This window comes from Candoia aspera, chromosome 1, assembly GCF_035149785.1.
Source record: "Candoia aspera isolate rCanAsp1 chromosome 1, rCanAsp1.hap2, whole genome shotgun sequence".
NCBI classification, from domain to species: Eukaryota; Metazoa; Chordata; class Lepidosauria; order Squamata; family Boidae; genus Candoia; species Candoia aspera.
The window spans coordinates 36,507,001-36,527,822 of record NC_086153.1 but is presented as its reverse complement, the minus strand read 5'-3'; the positions used below and the strand labels follow the sequence as shown (position 1 = coordinate 36,527,822).

The following is a 20,822-nucleotide window of genomic DNA, read 5'->3' as shown; positions in this document are numbered from 1 at the left end:
TAAAGGCTCATGGCTTGATTATATAGTAACATGATTAAAAAAAAAATCATGTTTTATTTTCCTGAAAACCCAGGAGGGAAAGAACCTTTTCTAAAAAATAAAAAAACTGAGATTTTCTGAATTTTAATACCATCTATGAACTGTACATAAAAATATTATAAGCGCCTCATGCGTCCTTATATGAACAAACTGAATAGTACCAGTCCAAGCCTCACAGGAAGAACACACCTGATAAATAGCTTCATCACAGGCATTCTGCAGACCCAGGTTCACCATCGTGTTCTGAAGTGTTCGGCCCATATAGAATTCCAGAGACAAGTAATAAATACGCTAGGAAAGCAGAGAAAAAAGACAGAGTTTATACGGCCTGGTATGTTTTGCGCCCCGAGCCATGTAGTAGGTGACTAGTCCGTTCCTATTATATACCCTTACAAATAGCTCAGAACAATATCTGTGTCATTTATATCCCTCCTATTTTATCCTCACAACCACTTTTGAGGTCAGTGGGGTTGTGAGATAGTGACTAGTCCAGACTTATCCTATGACAGAGTGGGTATTTGAACCATTGTCGTCTTAGTCTCAGCCCAACATTCCAACCACTACATCACACAGACTCCATCTTGGGACCACAGAGACAGCAATGATGCAACTCTTCATTTCATTTCTGCAACTAGGACAGGGCTGTTGTACATTCTGTAAATTCCATAAAAGCAGAGAAATAAATACATGAACTTTAATAATTAAATCTTAATCTATGTATCACAAGAGTTCTCAACACAGTTGTCACTGCAGGACTATGCAGGCAAATCAAGGAGCAAAGCCAGAGGGGGGTTGGATATAGTGCCCACTTTGCTTGCCAGTATCTGAAAGGTATGCTCAAAAAAGTCAAAATGGCAATCGCGGCAGGGCAACCGAACCTCTGTGCATTGTTAATGTGCACACAAGGCATACAAAAAATGGGTGGAGCTTCAATTACATGATTGAAGCTGCTCTCTTGACTTTTTTGACCATGCCATGCCATGCTGACACCCCGGTGGTCTGCGCAGGCCTGAACAGTGTTTTTTTCAAATGTGACCCCCCCTAAACTGTCTGCAACCTCCTGGAGAGAATCCTTTAATAATGTATCAAGAAAACTCTGCCTAGATGTAACTGTGAGGTAGCATTAAAATAACATGGTAGGAAGTTGTTTCTGATCACTTTATCAGGAGATGTCTGTATTTTCTTCTGTGTAATGAAGCACAGTGTGCACCCACTTTTTCTTCATGGACTAATCAGGATGTCTGCATATATGTTCCCTCTGTGTGTATATGCATTGTGTGTGTCTGAGGGTCTAATCAGGGTAGGTTTGGTTGTGTTGCCTTTGTGTATGGGTGTTTCTACCTTCTCCCATGTTGCAACTCTGTGAACTGGTGTGTATGTGTGCCCTAGGAAGGCCAGGGCAGACTATATGCTCGGCTCTGGGTCACATGACTGGGGGGGACTTAGAATGGAGTTGCCCAGTCGCCAAGCCTGCAGCAATGCTTTGGGATAATTTTTCAAGAAAGTTTTCTCTTAAGTGCTTGGTTGGATCTGACCCATTTACAAATTCAACCTTTTGCCAGCTTCTCCCGCCTTACCAAATTTGGTCTCATTCTGGGTTTTTTTTTTTGAGGGGGGGATTATTCTGCTGACAAAGTCTCAAGCCCCTTTACACATTTTTTTTCCAACGTTCCACTGGACTGGGAAGAATAAAAAGATGTGAAAGGGGCTAGAAGTGCATATAATAATAAGAACAACTCCAAACAAATTGACCAAATTAATTAAGTCATTTTCTTTCTTTGTTGAAGAATCGTCTAACTTAAATGTTAACAAACAAAGCTTATCAGAAATTCACTTCTGAACATCAAGTGTGGATTCATCCTTCCACTAATACATAACATTTCTTTTGGACGTGCCCCATGAGCAAAAGGTCTTGATTTACTAATAGAGTCCATATGGAGATACCCACAAATCTTGGTAAGTTCAATTACTGGAGCTACAAAAAAACCTGCATCTTTGATATACAGTAGTTGTTCTAAATCATGTTAAAAATTCTGTGAATTTTTGCACAAAATGTGGCAGCAGAGAGCATGCCCAAATGATGTGACTTAATGTTCCAGCTCCTGAGTTGCAATTCCAATAGCACAGCAATTGTAGTCAACCATTATAAACATTATCTGAGGTGTCCAATGTACATACAACTTTCTCTTTTTCTTAAGCACATTTTAAGATCAAAAGGACCTAACTTTATATTTTTAAAAGCAACTTTCACTAATCTATAAAAACAAGACATTCAAGTTCATTATTCCAAAGGCTGAGAGTTTAAAGGTTTCAAGGGTTGGACTTGGGCCATTTTTATTAAAATTTCAAGAGCAATAATAAGAACTAATACAAACTAAATTAGAACAGAGAAAAAGAGAAATAATAGAAAAAGCTAAAAATGCAAGAAAAGAAAAAGAAAAAAGAGAAAGTTATAAAGAAAGATATAAAGGTATAAAGAAGTAGCTTCTGATATTCTTCACAGCAGTTGTAACTATAATTACATTTTAACCTCTCTCTCTAAAGCTACATCATGACTCTCTTCTTTCTATAATCTATCCTCCCTAATCATCAAGATGCAGCATGTATTTTTTCATGATGCAAAGCTTGGGCTACAGCACTGTAATGTAGTCATTTTTAATACCCAACCTTGGATTAGAGTGACCAACAATGAGTTCTGAAGGAAAAATGGAGCACTTTTGCTCATGCAAGCTGCAATAGATGATAATCTATGACTAACAAAGCACAGCCAAGGTCAATATGGTGCAGAGCGTGCAATAAGAGATCATTCAGGGAAATGATACCAACAGAACTGCCTGCAATTTGGATTTTTTAATGTCAGGCTCTGTCTAATATGACAGCCTGAGCTCAAAGGAATGAAGAAAACTACAGACAGCCTGCCTGCAAATAAAGGACAGGGGAATAAAGGCAGGATTATTTAGCCTTCCCCATTAAGAAAATATTTCTTGGGCTTAGAACTACGCCAAATGTGTCTATTTTCTTTCTTTGATTGGAAATGGAACTTGATTTCACAAGGTTCTTAGAGAAGAATGATATTATAAGTGACTAAGCATAAATTTCACCCTGGGGGAGGAAAATAAAATCAATGGAATTAGATCACTTGACCCATTCTGAAATATTTATTAGATCTGAGCAGAAAGGCTAAGATTTGTGAAGAAGCTGGGAGTGGAAATTTTTTCTGGCATTGGGATGACTTCATCATTCACCTCTCATGACCTTGAGGTGCATTTGGTGCTAGGAAAACCAAGGGAAGTTTGGCTGCTCAAATCTATATTCTGCATTTTTGTCTGGACCCTCGTTCTGATTTCTAAAGCTAGGCTGTATTTCTTTAAATATACTTTTTCCTGGGAATAAGCCCCAATGACATATGATGGTGGCTGTTTCTTTTCTCTTTTTCACACATGCTAAATTCTGTGCATAGTTTCTTTGGGCAGATGGATATTGTGGGGCTGTTGTTCATTTTTATGTACCCAATCATGTGTTCCTCCATGGTCTAGTAATAGCCCACCATACAGGAGAGCTTACAGCAATTAAAATTACAATAGGAAGTTTCAAGTCAACCCCCCTCCCTCCCACCCCTCCCCACACACTCAGGCTGGGAAAAGACCCTCTGCATGTATTGTAAGTACAAGTGGGGAAGAGGCTACTACAAGGAATAACCTTGACCGGGCCAGAGTTCTATCTTTCTGGCCAGAGTGTTTCATGTGAAATATGAAGAGCTTTCCAGAAGTGGGTATGAAGAACCTCCAAGGGAATGAAAATGGGAAGTTCTTGGCGACATGGCTGTGCATGGAAGGGCACCAGCTGAGGAGACAAAAGAAGAGTGGGCAAGAGTAAGACTGGCTAGTGCAAAATACATGAACCATCTGATTTGATTCTGTCCAAAGGCTTATTTAAATGGGAGCTCAGGTTTAGCACATGTGAAAGGCAACAGATCAGTGAAGGCTGAAATACATCATGACCACATGAGAGTTCAGCATGTGAACTCTACCTTGTATTGTGCAAGTCCCTATATGCTGCCATCATATAAACCAAATTAATTTTGGGGGAGATGGGAGGTGATAAAAATGTGGAAAATAAATAAATAAATAAATAAATAAATTTATGACTATAGCTGTTTTTGTGGGCTCCTACATACATTTAAAATCAACAGAACCTATTAGAAATAATAGGGAGCTCAACAGCCAAAAGATACTTTAGCACAACTAAAGCTGAAACTAGTACAACTCAGTTCAGGAAACATGTCACTTTACCACCACCTGCAGTGTATCCCATGGGAATTTACATACTTCCTTAGAAATTGCACAATAATCTTATTGATTTTAATAGAATTATTTTGCAATTTGCAGCATCAGAACACACGAAGAGCCCTGTTGAATTAAAGGTTCATCTACCAGAGCCTTCTCAATGGTGGTGCCTGCCCTGTGGAACAATTTGCCTTCATATATAAGAACTATCTCCTCCTAAATGAGTTTCTGTAAAGAAATTAAAACTTGGCTCTGGGAGAAAGCATTCGAAGGAAGTTAGGATCTACCGCTGATAATACATATTGTTTATTCCTGTTTGGTTGTTTTTAAACCTGTCTTCTTGCTGTATGCTGCTCAGCACTGTTTGGAGTGGAGTGGCATAGAAGTGTCAGTAATAAATAAATTTAGTCCATCATCCTATTTCTCTGAAGCGGACAATGAGATGTCTTCAGAAAGACTACAGGTAACAAGTATCACTGTAAGGGGGCATCATTTAAGGCTGAATTCTGGATATACCCCTGCAGAGCTGGCCAAGCCGGTCAAACCTTCAGTAAATCCTTCTGTGCATTCATGATTTTATAACAACCTTGTGAGAAAAAACATTTCTACAAAATAATTGCTCTTCCATACATATTATGTCTGTCACCCATATGCTTAATTTTTAGAAATCATTACTTGAAAAAAAACAGAGCTGGATTTTAGAACAGAATGATTTTGAGGTAGTGGTGTAAATCTAAGGTAGGGAATCTGTGGTTCTCCAACACTGCTAAACGACAATTCCCAGCATCCTTCACCACTGTCTTTCTGGCTGGAGCTATTGAGACTTGTAATTCAGCAACACTCGGTGGACCATAAGTTCTCCATTCCTAATGTTGGCTATCTAGTTGGCTAAGATTGGCTATCTAGTCCAACCTCGGGAAACAAAATCAATAGAGCATTGTTTGTTTGTGTCAGCCTTCCCAGGTAGACCAGACAGGAAACACGATCAGCTAAGTTAATTCTACTTTATTGTAAGGCTACATTAACAGAATTTTGCAAGTCTGAAAGTATAAATCTCCTGCCATCTCTTTTTACAGCCTGATAAGTTAGGGAGGATCCTTTCTGAGTTTCTTTTTCTTCCTGTTATGTAGCTGTGGGCTCCTCCCGCTCTTGTCAGATCATTCCCTAGGCAGCATCTCTTCTCCACCCCCTATGATGGAATTCAAGGGTGACCTTGGAAGACAGGAAAAGAGAGGCTGCTTAGAGAATGATCAGATAAATGGCAGAGTAATGGTCAAAGGAAGGACCCGCTCTAACCACTCAGGCGGTAAACAGGGAGGGCAGGAGATTTGTACTTTCAGACTTGCAAGATTCTGTTAATGTAGCCTTACAATAAAGTAGAATTAGCTCATCCAGTCATGTCTCCTGCCTGGTTTACCTGGGAGGGCTGACACCCCCCCCCCCACCATTTCCACATACCATTACAGTTTGGCATTGCAAATGATGCCATTTTGCATTTAATGAAGGCCTAAGAAACAATAGCAAACAAAACAAAAACAAAACCAATTGCAAGGTAGCCAGAATGAAAGATAGGCAAATTTCCTGCCCAAGGTAAAAGCAATAGCTATAAATAGAAAGATAATGCTAATTACTGCAGCAGGTTTGAGGAACAGAAGGAGTGAAAGGCCTGTTCAGCTCAAGTGATTTTGAACATAGCTTTGTAGTTCATTGAAATGGGTGTCTAGATGAACCACATTTATTTATTTTTGCAGAAGACTATTAATTATTAAATTAATCTATTCTCCCCATCAAAACCATTAAACACTAGCAAAGGTCAGACTGAATGATAACTCCCAACAATGAAATCTAGAAGTCTATTTAAGTTGTTGAGGAAACTCTTGGAAGCTCTTGGAAAGGCTGAGAATTTTCTAAGTTTCCCAGAAAGAAATTAGGACAATTTAGGGCAGTGTTTCTAAACTTCAACAACTTTAAGATGAGTAGACTTCAACTCCAAGTATTCCCCAGCCAGCCTGCTGGCTGGGGAATTCTGGGAGTTGAAGTTCACTCATCTCAAAGTTGTTGAGGTTGAGATATACTGATTTAGGGAAAAAAAGTTATCCTAATTCACAAAGTCAAAAACCCTCAGTGATCACTTCCTTGCACACCTTTCTCCATTGCCTATCTCTTAAATTAGTGATTTCAACGGTGGCAGATCTACATAGAGAGAGGAATGGAACAAAAGAGTTACTTTCCCCTTTCTTCTATTCTTTCAGTACACAGACAGGAGAGGGAAAATCTCTTCTTCCTACTTACTTCCTTTACCACTGCTCTCACAAGGATGAGAAAGGAAGCTTTGCTTGATTAGGAAGGTGGGTGATAGAAATGCCTTTTGGGAAAGGGCAGGGATGGGGGGGAGAGCCCGTTCTTTTCTCCTTTGAATCCAAGCTGTAAAAACATTTTAGGGGTTGCACAATTTGCCTTCTGAACCCTGAAATTCTTTTCTGAGCCTGACCTGGGGGAACTAGAATTAATCCAGAGAGGGCAATTAGTAATAGGAAAGAGTCTGCAAAGCAAATCTTATGAAAAAGAACAGAGTAATATTTCTACCTGGAGAATGACAGTCTTCAAATACCTGAAAGGTTATCATGTAGAGAATGTAGCAGAAGTGAAACTAACTGGTAGAAATTGCTATTAAATAATAAGAGGAATTTCCTATTGTATGAGTGTTCAGCAGTTCACCTTGGGGGATGATGGGAGTTAGGATGAACTGCCATATATCAAGAACGCTGCAGATGCATTATTGGATGGCTCTGTACAGTTATTCCATTCTGCAGGGTTCTGACTGCCCTCCTTTATGGAACATACAGTGCATGCTTTAACCCTTCCCCAATGCTCTTTTTTCTCATAAATCTAGTTCCCCCTAATGCTTTTATAAGCAATTTCTGCACAATTGCAAGAACCATATGATTTCCAATCTGTTTTGAAATTATGGCCCTGTGTAATTTACTAGATGGATGAAGATAGGATTTGCTGATAAAATTAGAGGATGAAGTTAATTACAGAATGGGAAAAGTGCTAAGGAAAAGATGGGAGAGAAGGAGTTGCCTGATTTTTGCTTCTCATAAGGGACTGGTGGGCAGGAAAAGACTGATACATTTGTAAAAGAACTACAGTCAGTGCAAAGGTGTGATCAATGATGACTGGAAGCTATGCACATTTGCATACAGAAGGTTGAATGAAAAAAGCTAATCATATATGACCGCAACTGAATATCACTGCAGCATTTTGGGACATCACAACTAGCGGCTCTCCCCACGCCACCTACTGCTTCTACAGCTCTAGGCTCTAATTTTATTTGCATCTCTGAAAGGCATCATTTCACAGTAAGAGAAGGAATGGACAAATAGGAACACTAAGTTCTTGATGATCCAGCTCCTCTGGTCCTCTGAGATTAGTGAACCATTTCATTAATTTTTCATGCTAAGTGCCTGCATGCTGGGCTGTTCTATAAGAGCAGGTCCAGTTTTTGGTTTTTTAAAAAGATGTTTATCTTAATTGCAAAACCTCTCAAGCAGGTTCTTTTCTGCACCATGCATATTCGGTAAGTTCCGTCCAGGTGGTGGGTGTATGGATTGTTTGTCTACAAAAAGCTGGCATGGTTAGATTACTGGCATTCGGATTTCAGGTTTGACTGAAAAACCTTCTGAGCACTTGGTACCTGTCTTATCCATGTAACATCTGTGGGTACTCTGGTTCTCTTCAGATCACATAATTCTGTGGGGTGGTGAACCCCACCAGAGAACATACAGCCCCAAATCTTTATGTATGGAAAGGATGACACTTTAAATGCTGGGGTTCGAAGTACTCCTGCTTGAATATTTGTGATCAAAACTGGGGCAGGCACGATGTTTAATTCTCCTTGTGTCCAAGCCTAAGGGCACTCCTCTGAGCAAGCCTCCTGCAAACCAAAATAGACAATTCATCCACTGCAGATCAGAGTACTGGGTGCAGGGGGGCAGGTTCCTCTTGCATTCTCCAATCAGCCTATGTTTGGATGAAAGAGACTTGAGTTCCCAAGGTCATCCAATGAGCTTCGCTGCTGAGCAGGGATTTTATGTAGGTCAATTGGCTACAAATCTAATCCATCTCCTCACAGTGACCATTTCAAAATCTGTTCCTAAGCACTAGGAAGTAGATTTGTACAAACTTAAGTCAACTATCCTGTGGTTGCTAGGGAGCAACCTCTGTTTACTATTTATTTATTTATTTAAATTTGTATCACCGCCCATCTCCCCCAATGGGGGACTCTATAGCTGGCAGGAGATGGTAAAACCACTGGCTGGTTAGCAATTGTTTGGGGCTTATGACACAACTGTGAATTTTGCCACAGAAGGCCCTCTGCAGCCCTAATAATCATGGATAGATACTTATTTTGAAATACACACACATACATGGAATCTCTCTCTCTCTCTCTGACAGGTAGGACAGAAAGGCTGGTAGGCCCCGAGGGAGGTGTCTGCAGACCCAGTTCTGTCTGTGGACACACATTACCCATCCCTGCCAATGTGTACCAGAATAGCATTCTCTGTATTAGGAGGCTCCAGCCTAGTATCTTCTAGATAAGTTGGATTTCACATCCCAAACATCAGCCAGAGGGACCATGGCATAGTTGTTAAGGTTTTGGACTAGGACCAGGGAGAGCCAGGTTCAATTCCACCCCAGCCATGGAAGCATGCAAGGTACTTCAGGCCAGTCACTCTTTCTCATCCCAACCTAACCCACAGAGTTGTTATTAAAGCTGGAAGAACTGGAGGATGAAGTGCTAGTACTCTCTTGAGCTCCCAGAGGAGAGCTGGGGCACACGTTTAACAAAAGGTAGGTGAGAGTTGGTCCAGCACACCAGGTTGGGGAAGACTGATGGAGTTCTTAAGGGTTTCAGAAAACAGTCTTTCACAGCCCTATCAAGAAACACCCCAAGGAGTTTTTGCATGAAAGACAAATACTTTGCTCTGCCACTGAACAAGGACCATTTCCTAGTTTCCAGGTCTCAACTTCTGAGATAATAGCGGCAGACATACAGAAGAGTAAACCAGGATTCTGACAAATCCTGTCCTACCATAAACCTCCTGTGTGGCACTCCGCTTGTTCCTCTTTGGCTCCTTTTGCTTGTGTTAGTGGCTAAATATGGGGAAGGCAATGGTGAACCACCCCACTATAGTCTGCCAAGAAAATGTTGTGAAAGCGGCGTCCCCCAAAAGAGTCAGACCTGACTCGGTGCTTGCACAGGGGACCTTTCACCTTTTTCACCTTTCAGTGGCTAAATAAATCAGCACCTCAACAAAGGATGTCCTCAATGTAGCCTCTCTAATTATGGAATTCCTTCCTTCTCCAGGATAACTTGTCTCTTTGCCCAGGCTTTAACTGAACTTATGCTGCTGTATCATTTAGCATGTTTCTGTCACTGTTATCATGGTCCTGTTTTGTAGTACCGTGTAATTTTATATGGGCCTAAATTGGTATGGTAGGCAATGTTTGAGGAATTAGTAACTCAACTCAACTTCCTGGAGGGACACAGGAGGATGCACATATCACACAGTTTGTCCGCTATAATTTATTTTAAAAATTAAACTAATGTTTACTCAATTTGGGGGACCCAGGTACATCTGGAGGATGGTCATGTGTTCCACTGTGCTATATACCATGTTGTTAATCCCTGGCTTATATGGTGCTCCTCAAAGGCATTTGGTGATGAGGCAGTGGTCTGCTTAAAGTAACAGCTGGAAGTCACTGATGTAAAAGATGTTCAGGAAACCAGCTTTTGCCAAAATCCCAGTTTACCATTCTGTATGTCTGAGGCAAATGTGTGAAGGAAGTAGTCATATCTAACATCTGCAGAGGAAAAGATGGGCTTCTAAACAGAGCAAAGCTTCATGCATCTCCCCAAGGAGAGGAAGTACAGCTCTCAAACGTTTCTGCTTATTGACATGTCTTCTCTTGTTCCCCTTTCTGCCTTGCACTGCGTAAATGGTAAAATTCTTTGAACAGAAGCCAGTTCATTAAGTCAAATGTACTTTTTGATGGAATCACATCTATTTATGGCTCTAACTCCCACACAGGGAAGGGCCCAGGAAGGAGGGCCTTTTGGCTGTGACCATCCCTATGGGAAAATCTGTACATTCTCTATCTGTACATTTTGGTTGTCACCAAAACTAGCTCCTGCCATGGGGTTAGTCTCCCACACAATATCTATCTATCTATCTATCTATCTATCTATCTATCTATCTATCTATCTATCTATCTATCTATCTATCAAATTTGTCACCGCCCATCTCCTCCAAATGGAGGGACTCTGGGCAGTTTACAGCATAAAACAACAACTATACAATAAAATTCCAATATAAAATATAGACTAAAACGATTTTAAAAACTACCAAATGTAATAAAATCCCGATGGCTATGGTCTCATTCAATCCTTGCGTAGGAGGGGCACTTCAAGGCACTAGCCGACCCCAAGTATGATTATTCTCCTCCCTGCCCCAAGCCTGATGGCAGAGCCAGGTCTTCAATTCCCTCCGGAAGGCTAGGAGCGATGGGGCTAATCTCACCTCCGGGGGCAAGATGTTCCAAAGGGCGGGCGCCACTGCAGAGAAGGCCCGCCTCCTGGACCCCGCCAGATGGAATTCTCTTGCAGATGGGGTCCGCAGCATGCCCTCTCTGCATGACCAGGTGGGACGGGCTGATGAAGCGGGGAAGAGGCGGTCCCTCAGGTAACCCGGTCCCATGCCATGTAGGGCTTTAAAGGTGATAACCAACACCTTGAATTGGACCTGGAAGCAAACTGATATCCAGTGCAGCTCACAAAGCAAAGGTGTTACATGCACTCTTCTAGGGGCGCCAAAAATAGCCCGCGCGGCCGTATTCTGTACCAGCTGAAGCTTCCGGATACTCTTCAAGGGCAGCCCCATGTAGAGCACATTGCAATAGTCTATATGGGAGATAACAAGGGCATGAGTGACTGTCCGAAGGGCCTCCCGATCCAGGAAAGGGTGTAACTGGTGCACAACATGCAGCTGTGCAAAGGCCCTTCCGGCCATGGCTGCCACCTGCTCTTTGAGCAGGAGCCGTGAGTCCACGAGGACCCCAAGTTACGCATCGGGTCTGTCTGGGGCAGTGCAACCCCATCCAGGACCAAAGATGACGAAGTCCCGGTTACGGCAGAGCCCTTAACCCACAGCCACTCCGTCTTACCAGGGTTCAGCCGAAGCCTGTTGTTCCCCATCCAGACCCCCACAGCCCCCAGACACTCAGAGATGGTGGTCACAGCATCACTTACTTCACCTGGGATGGAGATATACAATTGAGTATCATCAGCATACTGATGATACCTCATCCCATGGTGACGGATATGCATAATATGCATGCCAGAGTTGTGTGTTTTTTGCCTTACATTCCCCTACTTCTGCTGTACTGTACTAACATAATACATCATTGTATCCTGCCTTTTCTCCCAAACCATCCCTGCCATCTCACCCCATCACCAGGATCTTATAACAATGTTGTGAACAGTTAGGCTGAAAGGGAATGAGTGATTCATATATACAAAGTGATATATGATCACTTTGATCACAGTGATATATATAACCCCGCAGAGTAACAAGCAGAAACACACTTAAGTAAGCATAAGCATTATTTACATTCACCATCTAAACTATTTCCAACATACAAAGGTTTGAATTGTTTCAAGAACTTGGTTCCTGCTACAGGATATTCTTGCACTGAATATACTACTGGCATTTGCTTAAGAGGACAATTAATACTTCTGGGGGTCCTGGCAGTATTTGGTTGCCTTTTTAAAAAGCAAAAATTTGGGGAAGATGAAAGTCACATCTAATCTAGCAAACACTAAATAGGCAGCTAAACAATAGAGTCTTGAGGAAGATAAAATGTTATTAGCTGGATATTTATAAGGAGAAGGATGCATGGCCAGCTTCTTAATGCAGTGACTTAATGGAGAGGATGCCACTCTTTCACATCATTTATTTTCCAATCTAGGAACTCTTCTATGTTGCAAATATTTTGAGGAGGTTCTCCACATGAGCCATCAGCATGGCCAAATCTGAGGAGCTGCTCAGCATGGGGTCCTTTACTGCCCCTTACTTCAGCTGGTAGTGCCTTCTCTTTTTCTACTTGGCTAAATCTATATGTATATAGAGGTAAGGTTTTTAAGCTATAGTGGCTTGTTTCACATATAAGCTAAGTCATGATGGGCAGGTTCAGACGCATTAATCTAAAGTCAAAGCGCTTTACAACTTGAAGTTTTATGGGAGCGAGACAAGGAAAGAGCCTATCAGATAAGCAGGAAATTACCATTCTAGATGTTGTTCCAGGACATTGTGGGTTGATAAAGCAGGGGAGGAATGCTACCTGCTGACAATGGGTAAGATTGTGGCCCAAGATGAGCTAACTATACACTTCAAAGCACGTCCAGAAGTTACCTACAGAACACACACCTAGTAAGAAGTCTGATCATGGCAAATAAGAAGTAGACCTGCATATATACAACAGGCAGATTTTAGGAACGCCAGTGTTATCAAATTATTATAAACATACAGTTCAATTCTACCCATACTTACTTAGGGTCAAACCCAATGGAAATCTGTGACATTTACTTTGAAATTACCACTTTTAAAATCATCGCTTGCAGCCTAACCCTGACAACAGTTTGCTGATAAGCAGCTATTAGCAGGCATGAAATGTGTCCTTGCAACTTTCCATACTTGATTTCCATTCAAAGGACAAAAGCAAGACTATTTTTTTCTTTCTTTCTCTCTAAACAGCCAGGGACCCTACATTTTCTTTAATGTGCTTATGGATCTAATCAGGCATCATCATCTCTCTCCAAATGAAGTATAGTGAACAAGTTCCTATCATCCCAATGATTATCTGAGCATTTTAAAATAAGATGTTTTCTACCTGGTATTCTCTCCCATTCAACCAGGTAACATCTGCAGTATAAATGAAAACATGCCAACTTGACCTACATCAGGTTTAGGCAACAGAAGGTCTGGGCATCTACAATTAAGCTCCATAGCACAACCCCTAATCCTTGCTCCATACACTTGCAAGTACACACAATGAGGCATTGTATCTCACCGTCTCTCTTTTGAATTGCAGGCAAAGAGGCAAAGGCCTATTCAACTCATTTTGAAATGTGAACAGCAAAAAGAGGCCTTGATAGGGCCTCTGCCCTACTGACACACATCAGCTCCTCATTCCCATGCACAAAGGTAGGGACAGGCTGTGTGTGGCTGAGGAGTTCACAGGGCTCTGCCAAAGCTTGTTACTTTGCACACTGGGGGAGGGAACAGAAGAGGAGGAATTGGAGTCCTTTGCCTGCATGGGACTGAGTCACTGGGCAAAGTCAGTGTTGCTGCTGATCTTTACACCCTAGCTAAGTTAAGCAGATTGGCTGAAAGAATTAGTAGTTGACTAGAGGTCTGAAAGCACTGTGGTTCTATCAACTCAGAAATGCTATAAGGACAGGAGTTTGGGGCAGGCCTCCAAATGCAGTATAGTTGGGACCAAATCAGAGGCCAGTAAAAAAATACTGTAGTACTATTTAAATAAATCCTCCTCCTCTAACTCCATGAGCCTACTGTATGTAGTCCAGAATTTCAAGTTTTCTCATAACTCTTTCTCCATTTCAGCTTCCATTCTTCACTCTTTTTTCTTCTTCTCTGGGGCTTCCAGTGAAAATTATTTCTGGGGTTATGGTGCCTTTTAGCTATCTTTCCAATTCTAACTGCCCCTGGAATATCCCTGAGTCAGAAGGGAACTACCCTTCCTTGAAATCCACTATTTTAATGAACCTGAAGTTCAGTCCTTTTTTTATTCCCAATTAGGAAAGTCATATTAAATAGAAAACTCATATTAAACTATATCTGTATGTATATTCTTCCCTTGCTATTTTCTCTTTCCCTTTGTTGAATCTGAAATCACTAATACAGCCTTCTTTAATCTGGTTGCTTTCAGAATATTTGGATTATAGCTCCTATCATCTCCATCCAGCAGGGCCAATGTCAAAGGGTGATGGGAACCATAACCCAAGACTTTTGGAAACAGCCACAGATTGGCTCTTGCACAAATTTTATTTCCAAAGCTGTGAACATCAAAACTCTAAAGATATGTACCACTCAATAGGTGGTACTTTAGAGTACCCATCTTTCTTGTTGGTGTTAGGTATATTTATGAACAAATTAACAACGATATTATAAACAGATTTAACCAAGAGACAATATATGAAGGCAGAAACAAAGAAAGCCCTTACAAACATTCAAAGTTCAACAACCTGAATCATTCAGAACCACAAGCAATAAAGGAGAACCTGCTTCAAGGACACAAAAGCTGCTAAGTGAAAAATTAAGGATTAAGATATGGAGTTTGTGCTATAAAAATCTAGACTTCAGAATGTGAATTGTGATTTGCTCCATCATAGTTTTCTTTGCACCTTCTACAATGCAATAGTTTTATTTATTTAATTAATTTATATGGCCGCCCAACTTACATAGAGTGACTCCGGGTGGCTTACTAAAATTAAATCACATTTGCAATTTCACACTGAAATCAATAGTTTTTATCTGGTATATTTCACCTATCATCTACCAAGAGATGTTTTGCCCTTGAAATAGGTTTCCATCCCTCCAAGAAAGACAAAAGAGGTAGAATGCAAGGCTGCTTCAAAAAATACTCTCTGACATAATGCTCCAAATTATTGTAGATTCAATGATATTCTTTAGTAATATAAATATCATGGCTATTCCCTCCTCATCTTCCTCAGTTTCCTGTAAGAGATTTCCTACTTCAACTTCAACTCCTCCATTGCCCAGTACTGCCAAGAATGTCCACAAGTGAAAGTTAAGGCTTACATCCTGTTTCATTCTACCCCATGCATGGTTCTTGTAGATGGTAGAATTCACTGGGATCCTGTCAAGCAGACATTGTGGTTTAATCTTGTACACTGCCTAGAATCACTATGGTGAGATGGGTGGTCATATAAATAATTTAAACAAATAAATAAAGTAAATAAGTAGTGAATTGTAATCCCATTTAAGATGAGCTCACAGAGTACAGAGAAGGCTATGGTATGAAAAAAAGTGAATTGTGAGAAATTATTCTCTTAGGACACTGGAACCCAGAATCATCTAATTAAGTTCTTGGCCTAGCAAGTTCAGCATAAATGAAATAATTCCTGGATTACCACAGATTTTGATAGTGGCTGTTGAAACAGACTGTTTGAAATAAATAAAGATGACATCATCTGTGAAGGGGTGAATCAGTGGCTAGCAATTTGGTTATGCCCCAGGTTGGTAAATGGCATAACTCAGAATACTTAATGTGGGGGACAATATAATTTCCTTGAGGCTTTCAAGGGTTCTGGTTGCGCACTTAACAGCTTCCATGCTCTTCAAATGAATTCTGTTTCAACTGACAGTTTGAACCACTGGGCAGTTAGATAATTGTAGGCTCTGGCTTTTCTCTTATATTCCTCTCAAACACTTCCAGAAATTTCAAGTTCAAGATCTTGATTGTTAGGACATGTACTTCCTTTTAAAACATTTGCATCTTATGAATTAAGCATTTCTTGGTCAACCAGACCCACACAAAACAAAATTCCAATGATCACTCAGTATTCTCAAAGATTTGTAACATGCACAACTTCCAACACATCAGTAGGACTACAGATTTTGAAGGTACAGATAAAAAAAAAAAAGCGGACCTACAGCATCTCTCCCTTCTGAAGAACCTTTTTCTCCCACGGCAGCCAATCTCTCTCTCTCTCTCTCCCCCCTCTCCTTTCTGAATCAGGCCTGACAATCTTGGCAGCTCTATAGTGGTAGCTATTAAATTACAGTTGTGTTATTATTATTATTATTATTATTATTATTATTATTATTATTATTATTTATTGCCTGGGAGAAATATTTCTGGAATTTTTGCAGCTCAAGTGCTGAAATAACCTTGCAATTCTTAAACAAATTGAATTATGGCTTTGAAGATACTATTAGGTGGTGTACCTGAGGCAGCCCCCTCCCCCAAACCAACTTGATTTTGCTCCTAATTTCAGTGCAGAGGTCTTCTAATAAATCCTCCATCTAAATTGCAACTAACAACTATATTGGCTACTGCTCAGTTGAATTGCTTTCTATCCTTTCTTAGGTTGATGGAATATTTTTACTGATGTGTGCCAACTGCACTTTGCTACACTGATGTGAAATTTGCTGTCCCTGTTGCCAATCCCCATCCTGCCTCCATTCGCGGCTATATGACTTGGAGGGTATTGTGATAATGGAGAAAATGCTACTTTGACACCAGTACAGCTAAGGACAACTTAGGCTATTTCAACATTCATAGCATCATTCTGTCATGGCTGAAATGATATAAAGCAGGACCTCTATTACTGTGATTTTAGCAGAACAATGGCTGATTGGCTCTAGAAGATGCTGTAAGCTGCTAGTGGGGAAATGACCTTGTCTCGTTATGGACTGGACAAAAGGAAGGGAGTGTCATGGGAACATGGCAGAAAAAGCTGTTACCAGGGCATGTTTCTGTCATGGTTAGGTGCAAGTGGGAAAAGGATCTATGACTGCAGAGAGACCACTGCATATAGGGGTGAGGGTGGGGGACGGAGAAAGAGGGCTTTTTAAAATCTTTTGCAGCAGAATCACTAAAGTTTCCTGGTTCCTTAAAGCCTACAGTAATAAATTTATCTTATAAGGTAGGTATAAGCCTACCTTCCCAGCCTGGTACCCTCTAGATGTGTTGGACTCCAAGTCCATCATCACAATAGTGATGGAAATTGTAGTCCAGAAGGTCTGGTGGGTTCCAAGCTAAGGAAGGCTGATTTCAATGTGAATGCAGCTTCCTCTTAGTTTTGTCAGATGCCAATTCGTTTCTTGTTGAGGTGATTCTTTCTAGCCGTGATCCAATTGCTCGTTGATGCACAATTTCACTGCAAAGAAATCACAACCTGGATAAAACACCCACACACATTCTCCACCAGAAGGGAAATTTCCACATTCTGCATCTGCAAGGCCTCCCGGCGTCCCTTTGCCCATGTGAATCTGGGAATACTTGGGGGAGGAAGTGGGGGGGATGCATGCATGCTCGGGGTGGCAGGTCCGCATCTTTTACCTTGGGGTCCTTCTCGTAATAATATTGCTGGGTGCGGATCCAGCGTCCCACCAAGTGATCCCGCACAGTGTGCGCCAAGGCGAAAAAATAATCCCGCGGGGTGGCCACATTCCGGTCTTTCACCAGGGTGAAATGGAGGTGCCGGTTGAAGCTCTTCCTAATCTCCGCCACATCGCCCAGCCCGGCGATGCCCCGCACGCTGATCTGTTTCCTTTTCTCGCTGTCGCTCAACGGAACGGCCATCCCGGCTCGCTAAGCGGCGGGCCGTCTGTCTGGAACGGCCCGGGCGCCGGGGCTGCTGCTGCGGCTGCCTCGGACTGGGCGCGCTGGCAGATTTCCCTCCCGCTCTCCCTTCGGCTGCAGTCGCTGCGCGGGGAAGCTTTCCGGCTAGCTGGATGCGAGGTTCATCAGAGGTGAAGGGGTGGGATGAGAGCAAGGAGCGGCAACCCCGATCCTCCTCCTGCTTGCGGCTCTCGCAGAGCCCGGCCCGGCCTCGCTGCGGCAGCGCCTGCGCTGTGGGACAAGGCAGCCGGAGCAACTTTCAAAACAAGCCCAGGCGGCGGCGGCGCTTCTATCCCTTCCCGCTCCTTTTCTTCTCTGCTCTGGAGGGGCCCAAGCCAGCCAGGGTATTTTCCGTGAAGCTGGGGAGAGGCGCAGAGCCGCGGCGGGCAGAACAGGGGGCAGCAGAAGCGCCAGGCGGATCACCCGCAGCTTAAAGCTATCACCGGCGTCCACCCGAACATACAGCGCGCCCTCCCGCGTTGGGAAGCGCGGCTCAGCGGTGCAGCGTGTGCACATGCGCGCGCGTGCACCGACGCCTCGAAGACCAGTATTTGCATGATAACGCTCAATTTATTTCCCTCAACGTGGCTGGAGATCGATTCGTTGCTGAACGGCGGATGATTTGGTTCTGTCTATCTCTTCTGTAGGCACTAAATCTTAAGCCGGCTGAACGGCAACGTTAAGCTTTGTGCAGGAACGCAAAATAAACAGCTAAGTAGTTAGCAGTTATATGAGTTATGTGGACTCAGTTACAGTGGCGATGAGTGCCCCTTTTGGGAGACTTGAGGGGCCTTAGGGAGAGATCATCATGGAGCAAATCTATCTGTGTGGTCGCTAGGAGTCGAAAACAACTTGATGGCACATCATCATCTTTGGTTATCAGTTACCCTAAACCCGCTCAAAGACACATGATGATTCTGACGACGATTCAGACTCTGGTGATTCTTCTCTGCTTTCCTCTGTGCTCGCTGCTCTGATACAGAGTACAAGGAGGTCCCTCCGTCGAGCGGGGCTCTCGTATGACGGATTCCTTCTGGTTCCTAATGCCTTATGGCATCAGCACGCGTGGACTTCAGCCGGATTTGATCAGATAAAGCAGATCCGGTTTGTGCCAATTATTTTGTCAGCCTTTAGGGTATCACGTGATTCAGTTCAGTTGACTATGGCACTTGACTGCCCCTTTGGAAATGTTTGCTTTATTAATTCACTTTATATGGCGGCCCACTCAATATATGACTTTGGGTGGCACACAAATTAAGGTCATGACAGAGAGGTCAGACTAAATGTGATCCCTGGGGAAGGTAATGGTAACCCACGCCAGTATTCTTGCCGTGAAAACTAAATGGATCAGTAGAACCAGAGATATGTCGGTATACCATCGGAAGATGAGACCCCCAAGTCGGAAGATGGTCAAAATGCTACTGGGGAGGAACAGAGGTTGAGCTCAACTAGCCCCAGACGTGATGACGCAGCTAGCTCAAAGCTGAAAGGACGGCTAGCAGCCGACGGTGCTGGTGGTGAACAGCAAATCCGATGTTCTAAGGATCAACACACCATTGCAACCTGGAATGTAAGATCTATGAGCCAGGGCAAATTGGATGTGGTTATTGGTGAGATGTCAAGATTAAAGATAGATATTTTGGCCGTCAGTGAACTGAAATGGACTGGAATGGGCCACTTCACATCAAATGACCACCAGATCTACTACTGTGGACAAGAGGACCACAGAAGAAATGGAGTAGCCTTCATAATTAATCGTAAAGTGGCTAAAGCTGTGCTTGGATACAATCCAAAAAATGACAGAATGATCTCAATTCGAATTCAGGGCAAGCCATCTAACATCACAGTGATCCAAATATACGCCCCATCTACAGATGCTGAAGAAGCTGAAGCAGAGCAGTTCTATGAGGATCTGCAGCACCTACTGGACAACATGCCTAAAAGAGATGTTATTTTCATCACAGGAGACTGGAATGCTAAGGTGGGCAGTCAAATGACACCTGGAATTACAGGTAAGCATGGCCTGGGAGAACAAAACGAAGCAGGACATAGGCTGATAGAATTTTGCCAAGACAACTCACTCTGCATAACAAACACTCTCTTCCAACAACCTAAGAGACGGCTTTATACATGGACTTCACCAGATGGACAACACCGAAATCAGATTGACTACATCCTTTGCAGCCAAAGGTGGCGGACATCTATACAGTTGGTAAAAACAAGACCTGGAGCTGACTGTAGTTCCGATCACGAACTTCTTCTTGCACAATTTAGGATCAGACTAAAGAGATTAGGGAAGACCCACAGATCAGCTAGATATGAGCTCACTAATATTCCTAAGGAATATGCAGTGGAGGTGAAGAATCGATTTAAGGGACTAGATTTAGTAGATAGGGTCCCGGAAGAACTATAGACAGAAGTTCGCAACATTGTTCAGGAGGCGGCAACAAAATACATCCCAAAGAAAGAGAAAACCAAGAAGGCAAAATGGCTGTCTGCTGAGACACTAGAAGTAGCCCAAGAAAGAAGGAAAGCAACAGGCAACAGTGATAGGGGGAGATATGCCCAATTAAATGCAAAATTCCAGAGGTTAGCCAGAAGAGATAAGGAATTATTTTTAAACAAGCAATGCGTGGAAGTGGAAGAAATTCCAGGCAAAAATGGGTATGATCAAAAACAAAGATGGCAAAGACCTAACAGAAGAAGAAGAGATCAAGAAAAGGTGGCAAGAATATACAGAAGACCTGTATAGGAAGGATAACAATATCGGGGATAGCTTTGACGGTGTGGTCAGTGAGCTAGAGCCAGACATCCTGAAGAGTGAGGTTGAATGGCCTTAAGGAGCATTGGTAATAACAAGGCAGCAGGAGACGACGGCATCCCAGCTGAACTGTTCAAAATCTTGCAAGATGATGCTGTCAAGGTAATGCATGCTATATGCCAGCAAATTTGGAAAACACAAGAATGGCCATCAGACTGGAAAAAATCAACTTATATCCCCATACCAAAAAAGGGAAACACTAAAGAATCTTCAAACTATCAAAC

The 20,822-nt window shown here is 42.3% G+C and overlaps 1 protein-coding gene across 1 annotated transcript in view; it reads right to left on the bottom strand.

The window, feature by feature from the left end:
• Nucleotides 1-18,086, bottom strand: part of PYGB (glycogen phosphorylase B) — a 54,784-nt gene extending 36,698 nt beyond the window's left edge. The window contains exons 1-2 of the mRNA XM_063301835.1: nucleotides 17,496-18,086; nucleotides 229-330 (exon numbers count right to left, since the gene is read on the bottom strand). Of these exons, the coding sequence (XP_063157905.1) occupies nucleotides 229-330; nucleotides 17,496-17,738 (345 nt within the window). The 5' untranslated portion in view covers nucleotides 17,739-18,086. The remainder of the gene's footprint in view (nucleotides 1-228; nucleotides 331-17,495) is intronic.
• Nucleotides 18,087-20,822: the final 2,736 nt, after the last annotated feature.